This window comes from Engystomops pustulosus, chromosome 1 (genome assembly GCF_040894005.1).
Source record: "Engystomops pustulosus chromosome 1, aEngPut4.maternal, whole genome shotgun sequence".
NCBI classification, from domain to species: Eukaryota; Metazoa; Chordata; class Amphibia; order Anura; family Leptodactylidae; genus Engystomops; species Engystomops pustulosus.
In genome coordinates, this window is record NC_092411.1 from 294,192,772 (window position 1) to 294,218,141 (window position 25,370).

The 25,370-nt window shown below is 43.1% G+C and overlaps 1 protein-coding gene across 1 annotated transcript; it reads right to left on the reverse strand.

Annotated features, from left to right (window-relative positions):
- Positions 1–1,930: 1,930 nt before the first annotated feature.
- Positions 1,931–24,947, reverse strand: LOC140130533 (vomeronasal type-2 receptor 26-like). The gene is made up of 9 exons (XM_072150824.1): positions 24,916–24,947; positions 23,604–23,689; positions 17,686–17,734; positions 15,757–16,048; positions 14,845–15,621; positions 12,058–12,282; positions 10,876–10,945; positions 2,402–3,180; positions 1,931–1,993 (listed from the first exon to the last, which is right to left on the reverse strand). Exons 1-9 carry the CDS (start codon positions 24,945–24,947, stop codon positions 1,931–1,933), a joined length of 2,373 nt encoding a protein of 790 aa, XP_072006925.1.
- Positions 24,948–25,370: the final 423 nt, after the last annotated feature.

Genomic DNA, 25,370 nt, shown 5'->3' on the forward strand with positions numbered 1-25,370 from the left:
CCTTTTATGAAAACTTCAACCTCCACATTAGTGGGCTCAATAACAGTATCTCGAGAGTTATGAGCACCTAAATCCAAAAGACAATTAACCACTGACATGTCAATAGAAGTTGGTAGATCCGGGGGGGATACCCAAAGGACAGACCGTCGCTGGCATTTACCCATCTTTTCTAATCCCAGAGGAACTAATATTCTCCGAAAAAACTTGTGGAAAGTGAGTTTTCGAATACTTTTATACAAATCGATTTCAAACTGAACTGGGTGTTAGTTATCACAAGATTTAACCCTTTAGCTAACAACCATATACAATCACTAGATAATGCAATATTAGTGAGATTAATCACATTATTTTTATCTACAGTACTACTGATCCCGTCATACTCAGGGATAAAATTCAAGCAAGTATTGTATAGGGGGAAGGTTATCATAGTTAATGAGATAATAACTGTTCGGAATCGTCTTCAAGGATGAAATGTTAAGATAGTAAATAGCAGGATCACAGGAAAGGGGGTTAGTCTGGTTAGTAGAACAGTCATTCATAATCACCATATCACCAATCAATCTCGGCGCCAAGAGACCTGCTTCCTCTTTCGATTCCTGTGCCAGCTTTTTCTTCCTCTGTCCTACCCTCCGGATGCACCTCCTAAAGGGACTGATGGTATTGACACTTCCATACTGTTCTCGGAAACTGAGGCAGCAGATGCGTTCTCACTTATATTCTTTACTGTATCATCCGACAAACTTGAATCTGATTCCGTCGTCCAGAAATCTGTATTTTTTGCTCTTATCTTTCTATTGTGGATATTAGCAGCTTTTTTTGTTATTCTGTCTCTTCACCCCTCCCCAGTCAAAGATGGTACCTTATTCAAAGTCCTTTTTATCACGTACAAATTTATCTTGCTTTTTTTTTTTTTACTTCCATCTTTTTCTCCAACTTTTTAGTAAACACAGAAAACTGGGTTTCCCCTAATCAAGTCCTCAACTCGTTCTCTTCTCTGCACAGCTCATCCGTAACTTTAGCATATTCAATTTCGTTTCTACTCATGACCATGCGCATGATGTTTAGCGAGTTTTGTAGATGTAACTCTTCCAATTTCTGCATGAATGCCTGATACTCTTGATACTGTTCTGCAGTTTTGAAAATCCTTAGTCCTCTGCGGGACTAACCGTAGGTTACTAACAAACGTGACAATAAACAAAAATTGACAATAAAAAAATATGTTTGTGTTTCAGGACAGAAATGTATGATTTATGTGTAGAAATGAGAAGATCTAAGCGTCAGGTTCAAACAAAGGAATAGAGTAATAAAGGGGCGCCATCGGTGGTCTTTTCTTGTAGGAGCAATATGTAGTTCAGGGGTTACTTGTACATTCGAGGCTGTCACTCAATAAGTTGGCGGTGCTCTTACTCATTTAGTTTCAGTGAAAATCTTTAATAGAGTCCATACATAAAGAGATAGGGGGAGATCTATTATTGGGCAGATCTTTGTGATAGTTTTATATCTGCCTTTGGAGCTGCGCTGCTTTTCAGACTTATTAAAGTGGCATTGGCCCTCTCTGGGATTTTTTTGAAATAATCGCAAGTAGAGTAAAATAATTGCAAAATCACAAACACCAGGAGAGGAGTGGAGCGACCTTGAGACTTTTTTGTGATTATTTTTAAAAAATCGCTAATCTTATATCTGGTTCTATGTTTAAGCCACTATTGTGTTTAAACCCCTTTGTGATTTTTTTGCCACATTTGTACACCAAAAATTCAGTCATAAACCTCCCCCATAGAGAGTTGGCAGTCACTGTGATTAAAAGTATCAATTCTTTATTCAATATTCTTAAAATAAATCTAAGCGACACAGAGAGGGAATAGCATAACAGGGGTAGTGTGAAGGATGAATTGTTTCATGCTACACAGAGCGCTTTATCTTGCAGTCAGGTTCAGGGTTTGAGTTCGGGTACATAACCTGGACATGTTGGCGGAATGGCGGCCAAACATCCATTCTGGAAAATGAATGTCCGGAGCCATAGCTATTATTGGTGTCCAATCATAGCCATCAGTAGTCGGCTGTTCAGCTGTCGATACGGAGCTATATCTAGGTCGTGCGGCAGAACCAAAACCCCCGAATACGAATGTCGGGTCCACTCATCTCTATTCATTTATTGTATCATCTGATGGTCATGACAATATCCCTGGGTACAATGACTAGCGCACTGACTTATATTTGTATTTTTTAATATAATTCATGCTTTAAAAATAAATTTCTTTTGCCATTTTTACATTGATGACTATGTCTTTTTATCCATTATTACATTTCTTGTGTTCATTTCAGGTTTTATAAGTAGAATATACATTTTAGGAAAAAATATACAACCCAGAACTCCAGCACATGAGGTCAGGATGGCGAATACCTCCACAGCCACCATGTATTTCCCTCTGGTGCTCAGATAAGCCGGGATCATGGCAATCCAGACACTGCAGAACAGCAGAATGCTGAAGGTGATGTACTTGGCCTCATTAAAACTGTCCGGTAATGTCCTCACCATAAAAGCCAGAACAAAGCTCACAGCTGCCAGGAGCCCCATATAACCCAACATGGAGTAGAAGCAGATATCTGACCCCTCATTACACTGGATGATGATCTTCCCAGGAAACGTGTGATGGTTATACTCTACATAAGGAGGAGACACCAACAGCCAAATAATACAAATAAGAACTTGTACAGAAGAACACACCAGGACCACAGAATTAGAAAGTTTGAATGACACCCACTTCACCCAGAAACTTCCGGGTTTGGTGGCTTTGAAGGCAACGCAGACTGTGATAGTTTTGGCCAAAATAGAAGAGACACCAATGGTAAAGAAGATCCCAAATGATACTTGTCTCAGTAAGCAGGTGATGTCCACTGGACGACCAAGGAAGAAGAAGACACAGAGGAAGCTCAGCAAGATGGAGACCAGGAGGATGAAGCTCACAGTCCGGTTATTGGCTTTAACAATGGGAGTGTCCCAGTAATAGATGAAGCTTCCCAATATGAATAATGTTACTAAAGCAAACAATAAAATGACTCCCAAAAATATAAAAGAAAAAGTATCATTATAGGATAAAAACTCAAACAATTTGGGAATACAATTCACTTTCTTCTCATCAGGCCACTCTTCGTTAGGACATGTGCTGCAGATTTCACTGTCTGAAATAGAGACAACAAAATGTTACTGAGATTCAACAATAAAGTGGTTGTAGAGGACTAACATTTTATATGCAAGGCTGAAGGGGGTCTGTAAAAATATGAAAACATGTTCTCCCCTCCTAAGACACTCCTATTTTCCTGCAATGCCACCTTCACAGCCATGCTCTGTCTACACGGGGATGGCTATCCTATACTGACCAGTGGTGTGCCTGCTAATGCCTGGCTCACACAGTAGCGAGTGGGCAACAGGAGTTAGAATGGGAGCCCCAACCTCTGTATGCACACATGGGTCTGGAAGTGACGGGTGAAGCCGTGAGAGAATAGAAGAGAATAGAGTTTATGCCCCAAAACCTTCTGTTAAAAAGCAAAAAAAAATTAACAGAGAGAGTCTGTTAAATTTGGGGAATCTACTTAACCGTACTGTGCTGCCTATTAAAGTAATAATAAGCTGCTGCAATGTGAGTAAGTCTTGCTTGTAGAGATAAGTGGGTTGGTAGAAATTCAGGTCACTATTTTCTGTGGTTTTCCAACGATCTTGGCACGAACCAGCAAACACAGACGTAACTGCAAATTCTTCTTTATTGAAAGTCAGAATAGATAGTACATGTATCCGAGACATGGCAAGAATGACTTATGCGTTCGGCTAACAAGCCTTATTCATAGTCTAAAACATAACCCGAAAGTAACGGGAACAATCCCTCCCACTAGATCTGATGACTGGATTATATATGTGTTACATGTGAACAAATGATACAAAACATGTGAAAACATCATGATTAGTACATAATCCTTTCCAAGACGGTTCACTCAGCTACATACATGAATACAGAATTAAGAGTTAAACGCATCGCCTGACTCCGATCTAACAAAGGTGGAGCCAAAGGCGCACCACTCGCTTCTATAGTAGCCATTGACAATATTGTGGCAAATGCCTTCTTTTACGTATTCCTCATCGAAATATAAGGAAATCATCTCATCACATTGTTGCTACATATTCAGATAGGGGGGGAGAAATCACATATAACAGTCAAAATATGAAAAATATTACATATTCTAATTCTACCTTATGGACTTACATCGATGTAATATTTTCATATTTTGACTGTGATATGCATTTTTTTTTTTAAATCTGAATATGTCGTCAGTGGCTTCTATAGAAGCGAGTGGTGCGCCTTTGGCTCCGCCTTTGTTAGATGGGAGTCAGGTGACGCGTTTAATTCTTAATTCTGTATTCATGTATGTAGCTGAGTGAACCGTCTTGGAAAGGATTATGTACCAATCATGATGTTTTCTCATGTTTTGTATCATTTGTTCACATGTAACACATAATATAATCCAGTCATCAGATCTAGTGGGGGGGGATTGTTCCCCCACCTGATCCATGGCCGGTGATTTTAAATCCTGTTACTTCGGGTTATGTTTTAGACTATGAATAAGGCTTGTTAGCCGAAACATGTAAGTCATTCTTGGCATTTCTCGGATGCATGTACTATCTATTCTGACGTTCAGTAAAGGAGAATTTGCAGTTACGTCTGTGTTTGCTGGTTCGTGCCAATATCGTTGGAAAACTTGGTTATATGTGCCTTTAACTTCAGCATGGATCCACAAGCACCAGGTCATTAAGACGGACATGTTTGTACGGACGTGTGAGCCGGCTACACACTCCCTGTGTTTAAACTTACATCGAGTATTTTGTTTGGCCATCATTTCCAGCGCTGCCTTACCCATCTTATGTGTGGAGTTCATCATTTATAGAAACGCACGCAGTTGAGTTGGAATCGTTGTACTACATTTACTCCCTGTGCTTTGTAATCTTTCAATAGGGAAGAGAATTTATTCTGAGTTGCCGTCTAAAAATCCGGGACCAACGCAATGTTAGCTCTAGGTTAAGTCATCTCACGACAAGCAATAAAATATTATCTCTGTATACTGACAGATAAATCCTCTTTGGCAAAAGTTTCAAGCATTCACTTGGGGAGAAAATTTTAAATAGTTCCAGAACTTCCCCTTCAGGAAAGCCGAATATACAAAGATGAGACGATGGACTTTGGTCTTCTCTCTAGCTGGACTACCTGGTCCTTACCAGTGGCCTCTGTTCACTAAAAATCTTATGTCTGATTAAGGAGATATCACTTTTAATCTGGGTCGTTTTTTCCTTAAACATTCTGTTGGATATTTAACTTTATGTAGACAAAGAAAGAGGAGTCTTTGCTGTGAGGGGCACTGCTTGCTGTAAATTAGATGTAGATTTAATTAGTATTAACAGGGCAAGTCTACGGGCTCTTTCACATTGGTGTTATTAACGCCATTGATTTCTATGGGTGTTTTCACATTGCCTTTTATTTTTACAGATCCGTGGAAAAAAATAATAAAGCATGTCCTATTTTATCACTGATACGGACCACTGAAGGCAATAGAAGTCTATGGGTCTGCAAAAAAAAACTGATGAAACATTGGGGGTTTTTTTTGTTTTACCGATGAGGCTGAAAAAAGATTTTTTTTGCAGCAGCGGAGACCAAATGCAACACATGTGCAACTGAAGCTGAACATGTGAACCAATGTGAAAGAGCCCTAATTGTCATTGATCATGCACTCACTCTCAGATTACAGTCATGGCCAAAAGTTTTGAGAATGATACAAATGTTAATTTTTACAAAGTCTTCTGCATCAGGTTTTATAATGGCAATTTGCATATACTCCAGAATGTTATAAAGACTGATCAGCTTAACAGCAATTAATTGCAAAATCAATATTTGCCTAGAAAATGAACTTTTTCCCCAAAAACACATTTTAACTTCATTGCAGGCGCCTTAAAAGGAGCAGCTGCCATGGTGTCAGTGATGTCTCCAGTAACACAGGTGCGGGTGCTGATAAGGACAGGGCTGGAGATCAATCTCTCATGATTAAGTAAGAATCACACCACTGGACAATATAAAAGGAGGCTGGTGCTTGGCATCATTGTCTCTATTCTGATAACCATGGTTATCTCTAAAGCAACATCATCATTGCACGGCCCAAAACTGGCCTAAGAGGGAAGAGTATCACAGCTAGAAAGATTGCACCTCAGTCACCAATCTATCGCATCATCCAGGGATTCAAGGAGAGAGGTTCCATTGTTGCCAAAAATGCTCCAGGGCGCACAAGAAGGACCAGCAAGTGCCAGGAACATCTCTTAAAAGTGGTTCAGCTTGGGGATGGGGCTCCCAGCAGTGCAGAGGTTGCTCAGGAATGGCAGCAGGCAGGTGTGAGTGCATCTGCAAACACTGTAAGGTGGAGACTCTTGGAGCAAGGCCTGGTGTCAAGGAGGGCAGCAAAGAAGCCACTTCTCTCCAGAAAACCATCAGGGACAGACTGATATTCTGCAAAAGGTACAGGGAGTCGACTGCTGAGGACTGGGGGAAAGTCATTTTCTCTGAATCCCCTTTCCGATTGTTTGGAACATCTGGAAAACAGCTTGTTGGGAGAAGACAAGGTGAGCGATACCACCACTCTTGTCTCATGCCACCTGTAAAGCCTCCTGCAACCATTCATGTGTGGGGCGGCTTCTCAGCCAAGGGAATCGACTCTCTCACAGTCTTGCCTAAAAACACCTCCATTAATAAAGAATGGAACCAGAATGTCATCCAAGAGCAAATTTTCCCAACCGTCCAAGAGCAGTTTGATGATGAACAATGCGTTTCCCAGCATGATGGAGCACCTTGCCATAAAGCAAAGGTGAGAACTAAATGGCTCAGGGAACAAAACATAGAGATTTGGGGTCCATGGCCTGGAAACTCCCCAGATCTTAATCCCATTGAGAATTCGTGGTCAATCATCAAGAGACGGGAGGACAAACAAAAACAAACAAATTGTGACACAATGCAGCAGTGATTGTGCAGGAATGGACGGCGATCAGTCAGGATTTGGTGCAGAAGGTGATTGAGAGCTGCCAGGGAGAATTGCAGAGGTCCTGAAGAAGAAGGGGCAACACTGCAGATACTGACTCGCTGCAGTAACTCCTCCTACCTGACAATAAAAGCTTCTGTTCCGCATAATATGATTGTACTTGTATCTCTGTATGTGATAAAAACATCTGACAAACCAGAGGGCAATAGATCATGTGACAATAGAAGATTTGTGTCATTCTTAAAACTTATGGCCATGACTGTAGATTATTAATAGTGTTTAGTGGACCGGATCCAACACAATTTAGGTTCATTTAAAATTCGGGGATGGGTTCAGCTCAAGTGAGGTGCTACTGGTTGAGGTCAAAAACAGGTTTTAAAAATTCGGGTTCGGCCAAACTGAAGTTTATCGGGTCTGCTCATCACTAATTATTAACAGTTGTGTCAAAGACAAGCTGATTTTAAACTAACAGCGTGTTCTCGATTTGTGTTTCTTATCACATTGGAAACACAATCCAATCTAATCTTCAGCTATCCAAAAGTTTCTAATCTAATTTTTACCTCTTTTGTTGGACACTTCCCCCTCAGCACATGGGACACAGTTATAGCAGCAGACATGACGTCCTTCTTTAGGAGCCTTCCTGGATCCCGGAGAACATGGATCATTGCACCAGGCCTCGGGCATCTGTACTTAGAGAAAACCATACATAATGTGATCGATTCTTATATTATTTACACATTGCAAAACTGGGGTAGAAAGTTTACAATACGCAAAATTTTAGACAGATTTAGAGTACAGGCGGTCCCCTACTTAATAACACTTGACTTACAGATGACCCCTAGTTACAAACACACCTTTGGATGTTTGTAATTTACTTAATAATAATAATTCTTTATTTATATAGCACACAGATTACGCAGCGCTGCACACAGCAAGACAACTTTACTTTGTACTTTATCCTTAGGCTACAATAATCAGCTGTTATCAACAGTTATCACAAGTGTCTTGTTAATCCAGGTTCTTATGACAATCCAACATTTTTAAAATCCAATTTTGACAGAGACCAAAAAAATTCTGGCTGGGGATTATACAATATACAGTTCCGACTTATATACAAATTCAACTTAAGAACAAACCCACAGAACTGATCCTGAACGTAGCCCGGGGACTGCCTGTACATAGAAAAAAATCTAAATATAGTCAAGAATGTGCAGGACGGGATGAAAAATTTACTAGTGGTTCAAAAATAAAACAATGCACCACAGAAGAGAACGCAATCTGCAAATACATTCACCACAATGTGATCCATTTCTATTACCAATCGAAAGCAGTAGCCTCGCCTCACCTTGTAATAAAGAATAAAATGACCGAGTGAAGGTTCATTAGTGAAGATACAAGGACTTCAGTAGTGACCCTGGTAGCCGACGGACATAGTCTGAATTATAAACAGTTTCTTTATTGTTACTTGTTTCCATGGATATAAAACGTGTTGAGACATGAGGCTTCTGCTACTAGGATGGAAATATGGGGGCACTATTACAATTCAGCCACTATGGGGCTCCATTACTATTTGGGTAAATTTAGGGCTACTTGACTATTTGGGTCGCCCAAGGAGCTCTGTGATTTTATGATTTCTACACATTTACTTCTGTGAATGTTCTTTAAGTCTTAGTCCAGATAGTACATACAGGGGATTATTATCAGTAGGGAAGGGGGGGGGGGGGGCTAGGGATAGTCCTATTACTGTCTTTGAAACTCTGCTGCCCCCTCAGCTTTACTACAGTGGCTTTGCTCCTTAATGTTAATCTGTCACCAGAAATGTCATTTTAAGATGGTGGCAGAATACAGTCGCCTCTGCAATATTTATTTTAAAAATGCCTTTGTCATAATTCAGAACAATTTCAGTAGTTTATTTCACGTATCCTGACTCCCTGCAAGCAACTTGTGGTAAGTCCCGGGGGAGGGACAGCTGCAGCCTGTGTAATAGTTCTCTCCTTCACACTCACCCCACTTCAGAATACTGACTAGGGTAATTTTGACCCCTTCCCGTTGAGGCCCTTTTTGTTTTTGCGTTTTAATTTTTTACTCCCTTCCTTCAAAAATCTATAAAAATCTTTTTTTATTTTTCCATGTAAGGAGCTCTGTGATGGCTTGTTTTCTGCAAAGGAAATTGCACTGCATAGTAATTGTATGAAATACTCCTTGGCATGTCCTGGGAAGCTGGAAAAAAATCCAAATGCAGTGTTTCACAGATGGCACCGCAATCCATTTCGCGGATCACGGGCACACGCATGCCCATCTCGGTCGCGTGGTCCCCGCTGCCGCTGGTCACGCTCCTGCTGTTTCGTTCCCAGGCCTTCACTTACCACTCCACGCTCCTGCTCCGGATCCGACTAGGCCGCATGTGCATCCCTGCAAGATTTAAAGGCCAGCATCTTGGTGATTGGTGCTGGTTAATCCGGCTCCTCCCTTCCTGCCTTGCAGAATCTTCAGCATCATTCCTGTTAAGTGAAAGCACTCCTGTGTTTCCTTTGTCTCCTATGTTCTTCCGTTCCTGCGTTCCTGTTCCGTGTGCCAGCTCCTGTGTTCCTGCCGTGAGATCCAGTGTTCCCTCCAGCACTGTTCTCCTGCTGTTACTCCAGGCTCGGACTGTATCCTGCTATACTACCTTGGCTGCCACCGTGGGCTAGTCGCACCCGTGGAACGACCTGGTGGTACCCCGCCGCAGCAAGACCATCCCACTTTGCGGCGTGCTCCTGTGAAGACCAGGTGCCACTTAGACTCCGGTCCTGGATGTTGGCTAGTATCACCTCCCGCCGTGGTCCAGAGGGTCCACAGACCCAGAACCCTGACACGGTAAAATTGATGAAAAAATGCATTTGTCCAATTCTTGTGGGATTGGATTTTACGGAATTCACTGTGCGCCCCAAATGAAATGTTTACTTTATTCTTTAGGTCAGTGCAATCACGGGGATATCAAAATTGTATAGGTTTTATAATGTTTCTATACATGTTATATTGCCATCTTTTGATATCTTTTTCATACTTTGGTGTATGGAGCTGTTGGCGGTGTCATTTTTTGTGAATTTTGTTGAAGTTTTCAAAATGTATTTATTCACTAAATATACACAGTGCAACGACACAAAAGACATAAAATCACTAAAAAGGTGCACAGACAATAAGCACCTGTATTTGGACAAAGAAAAGTACAAAGCAATGTCTTATTTACACAGTCCCCATACCATGCAGACCTGAAGACTGATGTACAATAAAAAGTATACATGAGTTTGGAGTAGATGAGTGGCAAATGGATAGGCTCAGGTTAGGGGGAGACAGAGTCCACGCGTTTCATCACTGTGTGTGACTTCCTCAGGGGTAAGTGACACGCAGTGTTAAACACAGTATAAAACCGTTATTATATTTTGATGTATCGGGCATTTTCGGACGCGGCAATACTGTGTTTATGATTTTTACTGTTTATTTATATTTATATCAGTTCTAGGGATAGGGGGGGATTTGAATTTTTAGGGTTTTTTTCATTTTTTTTATATATTTTTTTAATTTTATTTTTATTATTTTTCAGACCCCCTAGGGTACTTTAACTCTAGGTTGTCTCATCGATCCTACCACTGCCATACTACAGTATATGGGGATTTTCCTCCTCATTCTTTACAATGTGCTAATCCTTCATTGTAATGAATGGGTTAAAAAGTGACAGCCATTATCTTGAAGCTGCTGGCAGCTTTGATGGCAGCAATGGAAGGGGTTAACACCCGCGATCCGTGCTACCAATATACAGCAAAGACTTACCGGCTATGGAGAGGGCTACAGCAATTTTTATGATAAAACCTAGAACAGAAGTCTGGTCTTGAGAGTGAGCCTGGGTATATCAGGTAGAGGCAAAAGAATGGACAGTAACGTTAGATGAGGGTGAAAGAGCATTAAGTACTCTCAGCAGCCCGACTACATGACCATACTGGTTCCAGACCTCAAGATGAGCCAAGTAGTATAGCTGTAATCCCATATCCTCATACGGTGCTTAAGCATGACAAGTAGGACAAGTTCACTCAAGTTACTTATCTGTTTATTATTGAAAATGTGCTATGCATTTTGGTTCTGTACTGGAACCTTCTTCAGGCACATATACATACAGAACATTATCCAGGTCACCGGGAGGTCTTGGAGATAACTTCAGGGTCAGATCTTCTGTGACCGGAACCAACAACATAAAAATACCTGAATCTGCATAATTTAAGAACAATAAAATGATAGACCCTTATCAATTAAGATGTGCATGTCTCAATTCACATGAAGTTTAAAATTCTGATTCCCATGATATGGGATAATTTGTATTGGCCTCCCTCCCGGGGCCCATGGCCGCCCAAAGCTAAAAGCCTTATATATGTAGCATAGCTCTGGTTCTGTATTTATACATGGAGCTTGGCTCTGGTGTTGTATTTATACATCGAGCTTGGCTCTGTTGCTGTATCTATACATGGAGATTGGCTCTGGTGCTGTATTTATACATGGAGCTTGGCTCTGGTGATGTATTTATACATGGAGATTGGCTCTGGTGCTGTATTTATACATGGAGATTGGCTCTGGTGCTGTATTCATACATGGAGCTTGGCTCTGTTGCTGTATTTATACATGGAGCTTGGCTCTGGTGCTGTATATATACATGTAGCATAGCTCTGGTGTTGTATTTATACATGGAGCTTGGCTCTGGTGCTGTATTTATACATGGAGCTTGGCTCTGGTGCTGTATTTATACATGTAGTTTGGCTCTGGTGTTGTATTTATACATGGAGCTTGGCTCTGGTGCTTTATTTATACATGGAGCTTGGCTCTGCTGCTGTATTTATACATGGAGCTTGGCTCTGGTTCTATATTCAAGGTTTGAGCTTGAAAAATCTAGAAGAGTTAATTTACATAGATGAAGATCTATTTTGAATTTATATCTATCATTTGTGTTTTATATTTGTCTCTTACTCTTTCATTCTTCCATGTCACTTCCAGCACATTGTCAATTTCCATTATTTCTTTGTCCTTGGTCACTTTCTTGAGTAAAACATGAAGTTTGTTACTTAAATCATTTCTTTTGAACCAAGCCCAATTCCATAAGAACCACTCGAAAGGCACTTCCCCTCTCTCGTTGAAGGCGACAATGTCTCCTGTGGGATCTGTGTATCTGACTTTTCTTACATACTTATGGAGCTGTGTGACACAATAAACATGTGGATTAAAATTTAATTAATCATATTACAAAAAAAAAAGAAATTAGTTTGGCAAATCTTTTAAACATAACCAGCAAAATGTACGCAGAGAGACTTTTAACAAATGCTCATTTCCTGGCTATTCGTGTTAACAAAGTTTTCTCTAAAATTGGATTAAAAAAGGAGGATCAACATGGTAATGAAAATCCCAGTCTACACTGTGTGTCCGAGAAAGCCAATAAGCTGCTGCCCACCCCTGGAATGTCACAGGCTATCAAAACCAATATAAATGCTGAATTTATAGATGGACGTCAGCAAGCAGCTGGCATTGGCATACTTTGGGCAAGGGCTGCTTGCTATGTACTAGTGGGCATGGACAGGCTATATACTGGGGCAGGGGCTGCTTGCTATGTACTAGTGGGCATGTGCTGGCTACATTCTGGGGGCAAGGGCTGCTTGCTATGTACTAGTGGGCATGGGCTGGCTATATACTGGGGCAGGGGCTGCTTGCTATGTACTAGTGGGCATGGGCTGGCTATATAATGGGGCAGGGGATGCTTGCTATGTACTAGTGGGCATGGGCTGGCTATATAATGGGGGAAGGGGCTGCTTACTATGAACTAGTGGGCATGGGCTGGCTATATACTGGGGCAGGGGCTGCTTGCTATGTACCAGTGGGCATGGGCTGGCTATATACTGGGGCAGGGGCTGCTTGCTATGTACTAGTGGGCATGGGCTGGCTATATAATGGGGCAGGGGATGCTTGCTATGTACTAGTGGGCATGGGCTGGCTATATAATGGGGGAAGGGGCTGCTTACTATGAACTAGTGGGCATGGGCTGGCTATATACTGGGGCAGGGGCTGCTTGCTATGTACCAGTGGGCATGGGCTGGCTGTGTAATGGGGCAGGGGCTTCTTGCAATGTACTAGTGGGCTTGGGCTGGCTATATACTGGGGGAAGGGGCTGCTTGCTATGTACTAGTGGGCATGGGCTGGCTATATACTGGGGGAAGGGGCTGCTTGCTATGTACTAGTGGGCATGGGCTGGCTATATGCTGGGGGAAGGGGCTGCTTGCTATGTACTAGTGGGCATGGGCTGGCTATATACTGGGGGAAGGGGCTGCTTGCTATGTACTAGTGGGCATGGGCTGGCCATATACCGGTGGCAGGGGCTGCTTTTTATGTACTAGTGGGCATGGGCTGGCTATATACCAGTGGCAGGGGCTGCTTTTTATGTACTAGTGGGCATGGGCTGGTTATATACTGGGGGCAGGGGCTGCTTGCTATGTATTAGGGGGCATGGGCTGGCTATATACTTGGGGGAAGGGGCTTCTTGCTATGCACTAGTGGGCATGGGCTTGTATATACTGTGGGCAGGGGCTGCTTGCTATGTACTAGTGGGCATGGGCTGGTATATACTGGGGGCAGGGGCTGCTTGCTATGTACTAGTGGGCATGGGCTGGTTATATACTGAGGGCAGGGGCTGCTTGCTATGTACTAGTGGGCATGGGCTGGCTATATACTGGGGACAGGGGCTGCTTGCTATGTACCAGTGGGTATGGGATGGCTATATACTGGGGCCAGGGGCTGCTTGCTATGTACTAGTGGGCATGGGCTGGCTATATACTGGGGGCAGGGGCTGCTTGCTATGAACTAGTGGGCATGAGCTGGCTACATACTGGAGGCAGGGGCTGCTTGCTATTTGCGGGGGGCAAGGGCTGTTGGCTATACAAGTGGGCATGGGCAGGTTGGTTATATCTGGAGCATCCTCAAATTGAAGTAAAAAATGCAGGCAACAGGTCATCACTAACAAACACTCTGCACATGGCTGGGTAGACCTCTTTATATGTGTGATATTGTAAATAGTATTCATTTTAGTTAAAGTAGTTATAAGGAGGAGCAGGAGGAGGAAGTTCAGGACCACTAGATGAAGGGGCAGAAGCAGCCCTGACTCCTGAAGATGGGATGCTGGCCACTAGGAGGGGCACAATGTCTACCTCAAGGTGTGCCATTTTTTACTACAGTATGGCAGTATACTCCATGTTTGCACATCATGTTTAACAATGTGCAACTGCCAAGGGTGTCAACAAATGAAACAAGCAATAAGCAGCAAACATCCAACTACTAAGGAGAAGGTTCAACCGGTGACCCCCCTCCATACACCCGCAGCCAGACATGTGCCGTACATCAGTTAGGGGTTTCCAACACGCTCCTACACACTAACTATTGAATATATTTGTATGTTCAGAAGTTAAAATGTTTATTTTGTTTGTTGCTCTGAGTAGTTGTTTGGAAAGATTTTTGAATTGAAAAAATTTAAGAATTGAATTGAAGACTTTTGAGGATTTTAACCAAATAACCCCTCTGTTTAGAATAATGTCCCCACTACAATGCTCCCTCACCTAATGTTTCCATCTATACTCCCTCATGGATTGTGACACCCAGGGACATAACAGAAATTATTATATATAATGTAGGTTTGTTTAAGAGCCGGGATTACTGTTCAGCTTTCGCTCATGTTGTGCTGATGACATGACATTGCTTCCAGTACATGACACTTACATTGGGATGTATTTTCCGCTTATTTTGGCTTCCTCTCATGTTGTGAATGGCATGAGCCAGGATATTGACGGACACATATGTATAGTACAGGTTGTTATCTGAGCTATAGGCTAGTTTTGGCAGCAGATGGACATCTGTGCAGTTAACAAGAGGAAATTTAAGCTTTTGTTGAAAATAATTATTTTTCTTTTGATTTCGACTAAGACAGCGGAAATAGAAAAGCCAAATGTCTTCCAATATTGGGTCATTTGTATGAGCTACTGATGTTATGCCATCAATTATTGCCTTAATGTGCGGAATATTTCTCTCATCCAACATAAAAATCAAGCTACAGTTGATCAACGGAAATAGAAAAGATCCCGTATTCATAGCATCAATCCAAGAATCCGGAAGGATCAGAGTGAGGTTTTGTATAAAATCTTTATTTTCATAGAGAATTATCCCGTAAGGTTTGGAATACATTCCTAATATTAGGACAACCTTAACAGCTGACTTTGTAATGGAAGCCATTAAATTTCTGTTTATCTGTAAATTATTAGTCAGCCTTAAACTGAAATCAATACAGATCTCATTCTTGGCCATCATATTCCTTAGTTCTATTAATTCCGTGTCACCGCCTCCATATGGTGAAGCAATGATTCCGATAAAATTCCATCTCAAATATTTGAGCCAGTGAACAATAGTTTCATATTGCGTCCGCTCATTGGGAAACATCCGGAATATAGGCGTTCCCAGTTCTTTATCGTTCTGGTTGTTGTCAGAGAATCCATGATTGAGCTAAAAGACAGGAAGTCAGAGGAGGAAGGAGTCAGAGAAACTGGTAGAACCCCAACGTTTTCAGGTCTTATAATACAAATCAGCATATAAATTACAGGCCTGCATTTTACTGCTATGGAGTTGGAAGGCTTTTACCTGCATGTACCTGTATAGGCTGAGGAGCGGATTCATGACCTGGGGTGTGAAGAAATCGGATTGACAGATAAAGGCAATCACTTCCCCGTGATCTCTGCAGGAATAATTAGGAGCTTCCTTCTGACTTCCGGACAATATATTAAAGGCAGATTGTAAGGTTTTCCAAGGATTCCAACAAGGGTCAAAAATATGATAACCCAGACTAATATTGGGCAGAACATTGGGGTCTCTATTAATCTCATCCACAGCAAACATGAAGGATAAGATACCTTTGTATTCATCAATGTGAACCCTATAACATGAAGTCACATCATAATAACACAAGTATAATATAACATAATCTGGTTTCATTTCCATTTGCCATATAACAGTGGTGGCAAACCTATGGCACGGGTGCCAGAGGCGGCACTCAGAGCCCTTTTTGTGGCCATCGCCCCAGCACACCAGACAGGACTCAAAGAATCTTCCTGCAGTTCGGGGCAACTTAAAAGATGCTGCTTTCAGTCATATTTTCATACTCTGTGTATAGAGGGAAACTGGAAATAAGCTAAAATGATGAAAATTTTCCATCTTGCTACTGTGTTGCTCTCCTCAGGAGGCCAATATGATTAAAAGTTGTTGAACAGGGAGCAATAAGTTACTGCTTTAATTTTCGGTTGGCACCTCGCAATAAATTTGGGTTTTGGGTTGCAGTTTGGGCACTCGGCCTCTAAAAGGTTCGCCGTCACTGCCATATAACATGTAGTGGGTACAGAAAGTATTCAGAAATATCAGACTGATATTGTAATAAGGTTGCGTTGTTTTCTCCAAATCTGCTTTGTTCTATGTATTAGTTTAAGATTAGAATAAGAAAAGAGATTGTGATTATTTATACATTGGTACGAAAAGTATTCAGACCCTTATAATTTTCAATTGTTAGGATCAAGAAAAGTTTTCCTCATTTGCTTATTAGTGTGCACTCTGCACCGTATGTTGAAATGTAGATATTTTTGCTAATTTATTAAGCAAGAAAAACTGAAACATCACATGGTCTAAGTATTCAGCGCCTTTGCTGTGACACTTATATTTGACTCACATGATGTCCATTTCATTCTGATCCTTCTTGAGATGGTTCTACTCCTTGAACTCATTGGAGTCCAGCAATGTTTAATCAAACTTATTGGTCTTTATTTGGAAAGGTGCTCAGAAAAGTAAAAATTGGGGCTGAAAGTATGGGCGCTGGACGGCCTAAAATGGTGGAGTGTCTACACCAGCAGTGAATTTGACTGATTCTGCTCACACCAGTTTTATTTAGGCAATAGACATTTTATAGAGGATAAAACTAAGAGTAAAATAAATAGCTTAAACAACTACATAAATAAATACTTAAAATATAAATACTTTTGTCCAGAAAAGTGATGCGTTTCGGGAAAATGTTCCCTTCTTCTGACTAAAATTGGACATATGGCAGCACTCACAGATCACCACATATATATAGGACCAAACTCATTAGGTAAACACGGGAGTGGTTCAGAAACACCCAATCAGATATGGGGAAGTTATGTACACATAAAAAACATATACAAATGAAGAGGAACTGAAAAAGTGTATCATTACAATGTACAATCGGAAGTTTGCACTTACACTTGCAGAGGACGCATGGTGGTTCCTGTATATGTGACGCCAACGGCTGCGCAGTAAAGCAATCTCACCGCGCACGCCCGGGATCAGTGGCGCATGCATAGGAGGTAGCCGGGGATCGATCATGGAGAGAATAGTGCGCAGGGAGTATTGTGATATCTCCCTGTGAGGATAGAGTGTAATATTTCCCTGTGATAGGTGGATTAATCTGTACAAAATAGAATTTATAAATAAATTATAAATAAATTATAAGTAATTTATAAATACATTTATTTGGAAAGGCGCACACCTGTCTATACAAGATCTCACCACTCATAGTGCTTGTCAGAGAAGGAACATGAAGGAACTAAGGAGCTGCCTAAGGAGACATATGAAAGCCGCATTCAGTGTGCAAAACACATGAAGGACTCCCAAACTATGAGAAGTAAGATTCTTTATTCTGATGAGACAAAGATTAAACTTTTTGGCACCGCTCATCACCTGCCAAATACAATCCCAGCAGTGACACATGGTGGTGGCAGCATCAGGCTATGGGGGGGCGGGACTGGACCACTGGTTGCAAATGATGGAAAAATGAATGTGGCCAAGTACAACGATATCCTGGATAAAAACTTCTTCCAGAGTCCTCTGGACCTCAGACTGGACATCACCTTTTAACAAGACAATGACCCTAAGCCCACAGATAAAATAACAAAGCAAAGGCTTGAGAACATCTCTGTGACCATTCCTGACTGGCCCAGCCAGAGCCTGGACCTAAACCCGATAGAGCATTCCTGGGAAGAATTGGAAATGGCCTCCACCAATGTTCTCCAAGCAACCTGAAGGAAATAGAGAGGATCTGCAAGGAAGGGGCATTGTATTCCCAAATCCAGGTGTGAGGACCTTGTAGCATCTTCTCAAGGAGACTCCAGCACCAGCACCAATGCTGCTACTACTCAATACTCAGAAAAGGGGCTGATTACTTATCACCAGGGGCTGAATACTTATCACCAGGGGCTGAATATTTGTCACCGGGGGCCGAATACTCCTCACCAGGGGCCGAATACTCCTCACCAGGGGCTAAATACTCCTCACCAGGGGCTGAATACTTATCACCAGGGGCTGAGTACTTATCACCAGGGGCTGAATACTTATCACCAGGGGCTGAATACTTATCACCGGGGGCCGAATACTTATCACCAGGGGCTGAATACTCCTCACCAGGGGCTGAATACTTATCACCAGGGGCTGAATATTTGTCATCGGGGGCTGAATACTTATCACCAGGGGCTGAATATTTGTCACCGGGGGCCGAATACTCCTCACCAGGGGCTGAATACTCCTCACCAGGGGCTGAATACTCCTCACCGGGGGCTGAATACTTATCACCGGGGGCTGAATACTTATCACCAGGGGCTGAATACTCCTCACCAGGGGCTGAGTACTTATCACCAGGGGCTGAGTACTTATCACCAGGAGGCAAATACTTATCACCAGGGGCTGAATACTTATCACCAGGGGCTGAATATTTGTCACCGGGGGCCGAATACTTATCACCAGGAGCTGAATACTTATCACCAGGGGCTGAATACTTATCACCAGGGGCTGAGTACTTATCACCAGGAGGCAAATACTTATCCCCAGGGACTGAATACTAATGACCATGTGATATTTCAGTTTTTGTTTAATAAATTAGCAACAGTATCTACTTTTCTAATTTTGCCTGTCAAGATGGGGGTAGAGGGCACATTACTGGGGGGCAGAGGGCACATTACTGGGGTAGGAGGAAGACAAAGAAGTCTAAAACACAGGTTGGTAAATGCGCCCTCCCCCTATGGCTAAAATGGAGAGATGAACTCCAAAATGTATGAAAGGTTTTTTTATTTTTTCTACAATGGACAACGCGTTTCAAGGACGTATTGTCCTCTTCATCAGGTCCTTTAACATAATACACTGGATGCAATGTTGTATAAGCATGTGGTGTTAAAATAGTAGAGGGATGGAGTAATGCTAAGACCTGCTATGATGGTGGAGCGAAAGAACAGGGCAACGCCAATAGCGATCGGCAAGGGATCACTTCCAGCTGTTCAGAGGTGATGTTGCTCGTGCTGCATGATAGAGTCCTTGAAACACGTCTTCTACTGTTAAAAAAAAATAAAAACTTTTCATACATTTTGGGATCCACCTCTCCATTTTAGCCATAGGGGCAGCGCACACTTACCAACCTGTGTTTTAGACTTCTTTGTCCTCCTCCTATCTCCATATTGGACCGCAGGTTCTCCTGTGTGGCACAGGGTATGCTGCAGCTCCATACATTCTTCTCCTCACACCCTCTACTTTCAACCATAGACCCCTTTACTTGTAATACAATCACCTATTCCACCTCTAGGTGCCACGTGACTCCTCTCTCAATACATTTCTGGGGGGGGGGCAGAGTGCAAATTACTGGGGGGGCAGAGGGCACATTACTGGGGGGGCAGAGGGCACATTACTGGGGGGGCAGAGCGCACATTACTGGGGGGGCAGAGGGCACATTTCTGGGGGGGGGGCAGAGCGCACATTACTGGGGGGGCAGAGGGCACATTACTGGGGGGCTGGGCAGAGTGCACATTACCGGTGGGCAGAGGGCACATTACTGGGGGGCAGAGCGCACATAACGGGGGGAGCAGAGGGCACATTACTGGGGGAGCAGAGGGCACATTACTGGGAGGCAGAGGGCTCATTACTGGGAGGCAGAGATCACAATCCTGGGGGGGGAATAGTGCACATTACTGGGGGGGGGCAGAGTGCACATTACTGGGGGCAGAGTGCACATTACTGGGGGGCAGAGGGCACATTACTGGGGGAGCAGAGGGCACATTACTGGGAGGCAGAGGGCTCATTACTGGGAGGCAGAGATCACAATCCTGGGGGGGAAGAGTGCACATTACTGGGGGGGGGGCAGAGTGCACATTACTGGGGGGCAGAGTGCACATTACTGGGGGGCAGAGTGCACATTACTGGGGGGCGGAGGGTACATTACTGGGGGGGCAGAGGGCACATTACTGGGGGGAAGAGTGCACATTACTAGGGGGCAGAGGGCACATTACTGGGGGGCAGAGGGCACATTACTGGGGGGCTGGGCAGAGTGCACATTACTGGGGGGCAGAGGGCACATTACCGGTGGGCAGAGGGCGCATTACCGGTGGGCAGAGGGCACATTACCGGGGGGCAGAGCGCACATTACTGGGGGCAGAGAGCACATTACTGGGGGGCAGAGGGTACATTACTAGGGGGGCAGAGGGCACATTACTGGGGGGGGGCAGAGTGCACATTACTGGGGGGGGGCAGAGTGCACATTACTGGGGGGCAGAGTGCACATTACTGGGGGACAGAGGGCACATTACTGGGGGGCAGAGTGCACATTACTAGGGGGCAGAGGGCACATTACTGGGGGGGCAGAGGGCATATTACCGGTGGGCAGAGGGCACATTACCGGTGGGCAGAGGGCACATTACCGGTTGGCAGAGCGCACATTACTGGGGGGCAGAGAGCACATTACTCGGGGGGGGGGCAGAGGGTACATTACTGGGGGGGCAGAGGGCACATTACTGGGGGGCAGAGGGCACATTCCTGGGGGGCAGAGGACACATTACTGGGAGGCAGAGATCACATTACTGGGGGGGGCAGAGTGCACATTACTGGGGGGCAGAGTGCACATTACTGGGGGGGGCAGAGGGTACATTACTGGGGGGGGCAGAGGGTACATTACTGGGGGGCAGAGTGCACATTACTGGGGGGCAGGGGCACATTACTGGGGGCAGAGGGCACATTACTGGGGGGCAGAGGACACATTACTGGGAGGCAGAGATCACATTACTGGGGGGTGGCAGAGTGGACATTACTGGTGGGGGCAGAGTGCACATTACTGGGGGGCAGAGGGTACATTACTGGGGGGGGCAGAGGGTACATTACTGGGGGGCAGAGTGCACATTACTGGGGGGCAGAGTGCACATTACTGGGGGGCAGAGGGTACATTACTGGGGGGGGCAGAGGGTACATTACTGGGGGGCAGAGTGCACATTACTGGTGGGGCAGAGATCAGATTAATGAGCAAAAAAGAACAGTTTTGATCTTACCAATTGGCTGCAATAAAATACTGAGTGAAACATTTAAAGGGGTTTGAAGACTTTCCGTTCCCTGTGTATTAATAATCGCAATCTCTGTTCTTATACTTAAAACAAATACATAGAACAAAGGCAATTGTGGAGGAAACCAGTGACCTGATTACATTATCTGTGATTCTTTCCATCTGTAATATAAGATATGCAGTATGTACAGTATACAGTATTTATATGCAGTATATACAGATTTAGCTAAGATAAAGCTAAGGCTTAGATTACGGTGCACTACATGTGTAAGTCATAGAATTTTTCAGCCCAGTTACATTGTCGCAGGTTTGAAAATTTATTTGGTAAATTCACAGTCAATATAAAGACATTTCTGTCTTACAAAAGATCTGTTCTATGAAGAGGTGAGCGGACGCCTGGACGCAGGAGCTGCTGTGGATATTGTGTTCTCGGACTTCACAAAGACATTGGGCACTGTCCTCCTAGACATTTCATGGATGTGTTCAGGTCTATTGTCTAAGCAGGAATTGTCTTTAATCTGACTGAACTGAATCTGTAGGGCTGTTTCTAGAAAGTTGTTGTCAATTTTTTTCTCCTCAGAATTGTCACTGGTTACACGTGATGTACCCAAAGGTCCACCATTATTTATCTGGTTTATTCATGATTTATAAAAGAGGATAAGTGGAGCTTTCTACATTTTTGAAAGTAACACCAAGCTCTGTAGTGTAGTGCAGTCCGGGTAAGGCGATGTGCCAAAGCACATGGACAGGTGGAGATAGGAGGGGAGAGTTCTCCTCACCCCACACGTTCTAATAGAGAGGCCGGAGTAAGAACTGCTAATAGAGAGGCTGGAGTAAGAACTGCTCTGTCTGTTGTAGAGCAATCACCTTGGATCAGTCCTGGTGCCTTGAGACACTGTGGGCTCACCGCCCTGTCACTGGGTGTAATAGACCTCTATGAGGCCGTGATCTGGCCTCAATTTGTGCAGTCAGATCACAGTCTCCAACACAGCTGTTTACATGAGTCCTAAGATGTATATAAGTTGTGTAACAACCTACTGACGCCTGTCGTTCCAACACATTTGCTCTGTGTGCATGTGGAATTTCAGACCCAATTGTAGAACTCCTGGACTCAGCTTGTTAGTGAGGTTTGGTTTAGTAGTAACTCCTTCAGTGTCTGGGTATCCACTTGAAAACTAAAGGTTCAATGAGGATAAATGTAAGATTGTTCTCTCATGGAATAGTCTGAATAAGGGAGTGGAAGTCTATGCATCTTGTAATGTATTATGCGGATAGGAATGTAATTTTACCTCTATACTAATAAGTCTTTAGGACATACATGGAATATGTGGTTCAGTTCTGGGCACCAATTTATGAGAATTCATAAACAGGATACCCTAAAGTTACACAAGGTACAAAGAAGAGCCACAAATATGACAATAGGGACATTGAGGTTCCCACTTATCAAGAAGTATTTAAAAAATTTAATATTTTTAGATTTTAATAGAGATGACTACGGTGGGACATGATTCATTTATATAAATATATTAATGATCCATACCTAAATGGCAAGTAATTGCTCCATATTTAATCACCTCAAATGACAGGGAGCACTGTATCCAGAACTCACAAGGCGTCTTTACTACAAGAACTGTGAATAGCCGAGCTAAGGAGCAGGGCTCAGCAGCGACAGCAGAGAGCTTCAAAGACACCTCCTTCAAGGTTATGTAATTGTTTAGAATTAATTATTTTTTTTACAGTAAAAACTATATAACTAATTTAATCTCCACCGGTATAGAAGTGGACATTGCATTAGTTCAATAGGTAAGAGGAATTCTGTAGCAACATTCAGACATTAATTGATAAATCTGCACTTTACCAACACAATAAGTATCTAAATCCATTTTGTGTCATCTCCAAAAATGTAATCTATGTAGTGGGGATTGTCTCCTGGTGTCCGGTTCTATGTGAACATTATGTTGTGTGGATGTAGAAAATATTCCTGTTTTTGTATCTTGAAAATTAAAGGGCAGATGAAATGAGAAAAAAATCTGCACTCACTCTGTACAATAGCCATGAATATGATTTGTAAAATGATTAGTTGCACTTTGTGAACTTCCATAATGAGCAGAAATCAAACCTCCAATGATGACGTCTCCCTCCTGATAATATTCATATGTTGTTTCACTCTGGAATCCGGGCAGTTTGCACTGAGGGATTGTACTTCTAACATGAGTTACAGGAAAGAAAGTAATAAGCACATACAAGACGTAGTGAAAGCAGCTCATAACCTGGACAAGGTCTTCTCCTGCAGCACAGACACAGACAAGATGTGTAGTCCTAGAGGAAGAGAGAGATGGCAACCGGCAGCTTCTTATATACTTCACCTGAGATGGATTGTGGATTATGAATTCTATGGAGAATAGTCTCCAGAGCTGCAATCAAAGTATAAAAAAGTTAAAATTGAATTGTGTAAATTTATTTCTCCATCCATGAATGTTTAACCAGTTCCTGAGTTTTCGTTAACAACAATAACAAAGAGAAAACGTAATATGTTCATAAGACATTGTCCATCTATTGGAGACATTTAGGCCTCTTTCACACTTGTGTTGATCATGTCAGAGTGCAATGAGTAAAACCGAAAAATTTGCATTTTTGGTTTGTTTATGCTAGGAGTCCTTAGTGTTTTTGTGTTTTTCATGTGCATGTGGTGTGTGTTTTTAGAGCATTTTCGGTGCATTATTCATGTGTGTGACTTGCAAAACTAGAGAATGCTGAGATTATAACACATGTTAAAAAAATGTGCATGTGTGTGTAAGAAAAATTATGCAAGTCTGACAAAACCCATTGAATACCATGGGCCAGAGTGCAATGCCAGTTCTGCAGAGGGAACGCATGAAAAGGGCCTTACAGTTCTCACAGTACCAGTGCTATCGCTCGGCCAGCAGGCAGGGAGTTTTAGGCCTTTCTTTGGTCTTAGGTTTTTCACACATGTTTTCTGTGCATGTTATTAAAATACAGGACTTGCTGTGACGGGTGCCCTTGCGACCAATGTCTCGGGTCACAGCCGCACCTATGTGCCACTTCATTCCCCTGCAGCTCAGCCATGGCGTCTCTCACCTCTCCTGTCTCCAACAGCGTCTTCTGTGCTTGGCACGATTTAAAGGGCCAGCGCACATCTAATTGGTGCAGCTGGCAGCCTGACCTAATAAATGGACTGCCTTCTTCTATGCCCCCTGCTTGATCTTTGTACCATGTGCCCCTGAGAAAGCTTTGTTCTTAATGCCCTGTGCTCATGTTGTGAATTCCCGTTGTGACTCCAGGTTCTGTCACTGACTACGCTCCTTTGCTGCCCGCCCTGACCTTCTGCTTTGCCTTTGACGTTGATCCTGTGCTGCCTGCCTCAACCTCCTGCCTGTCCCCGACTACGGTTCTGCCTCACAACTTTGTACCTCACCTTGGTCACCACCGTGGATAAAGTCATGCCTGTGGAACTTATATAGAAGCAAAGTTTATGTATTGTAACCAATGCGTGACTGGGTATACGGCATATACAACTGTTTGCAACGATAGGGGGAGTGATGTCCACTAAGGACAGCTATACCCATTAGTCACTAAAATGTAACTTTTATTAATTCATATTAAAATTTGAAAACTTGAAAAGAAATAGAAATACTCCATCCACTAGTGTGAAATTAAAACTATCAGCAGGTAATGACCGCAGCCACAGTATAAGGGTAGGATATAATCAGAGCCACCAATGTGCTGTATTGAGTGCTGAGGAACCCCTTTCTAACGTATAACCCTCTCAATTTCCCTACTCGCTGTGCTCAGCGTGCTAAGGGGAGGAGGGGGAAGGGGGGAAGGGAGGATTCCTATCAAGCTGCCTCATACACTATCCCTGTTA

What these genes read in the sequence shown, in the direction of transcription:
- LOC140130533 (XM_072150824.1), bottom strand. Translation starts at nt 24,947, where the DNA reads ATGACTTTATCCACGGTGGTGACCAAGGTGAG. An exon ending in ACGGTGGTGACCAAGGTGAG is followed by an intron (nt 23,690 to 24,915) that starts GTACAAAGTTGT and finishes AACTCATGTTAG; the next exon opens with AAGTACAATCCCTCAGTGCA. An exon ending in AATACATGGTGGCTGTGGAG is followed by an intron (nt 1,994 to 2,401) that starts GTATTCGCCATC and finishes TTCATTTTCCAG; the next exon opens with AATGGATGTTTGGCCGCCAT.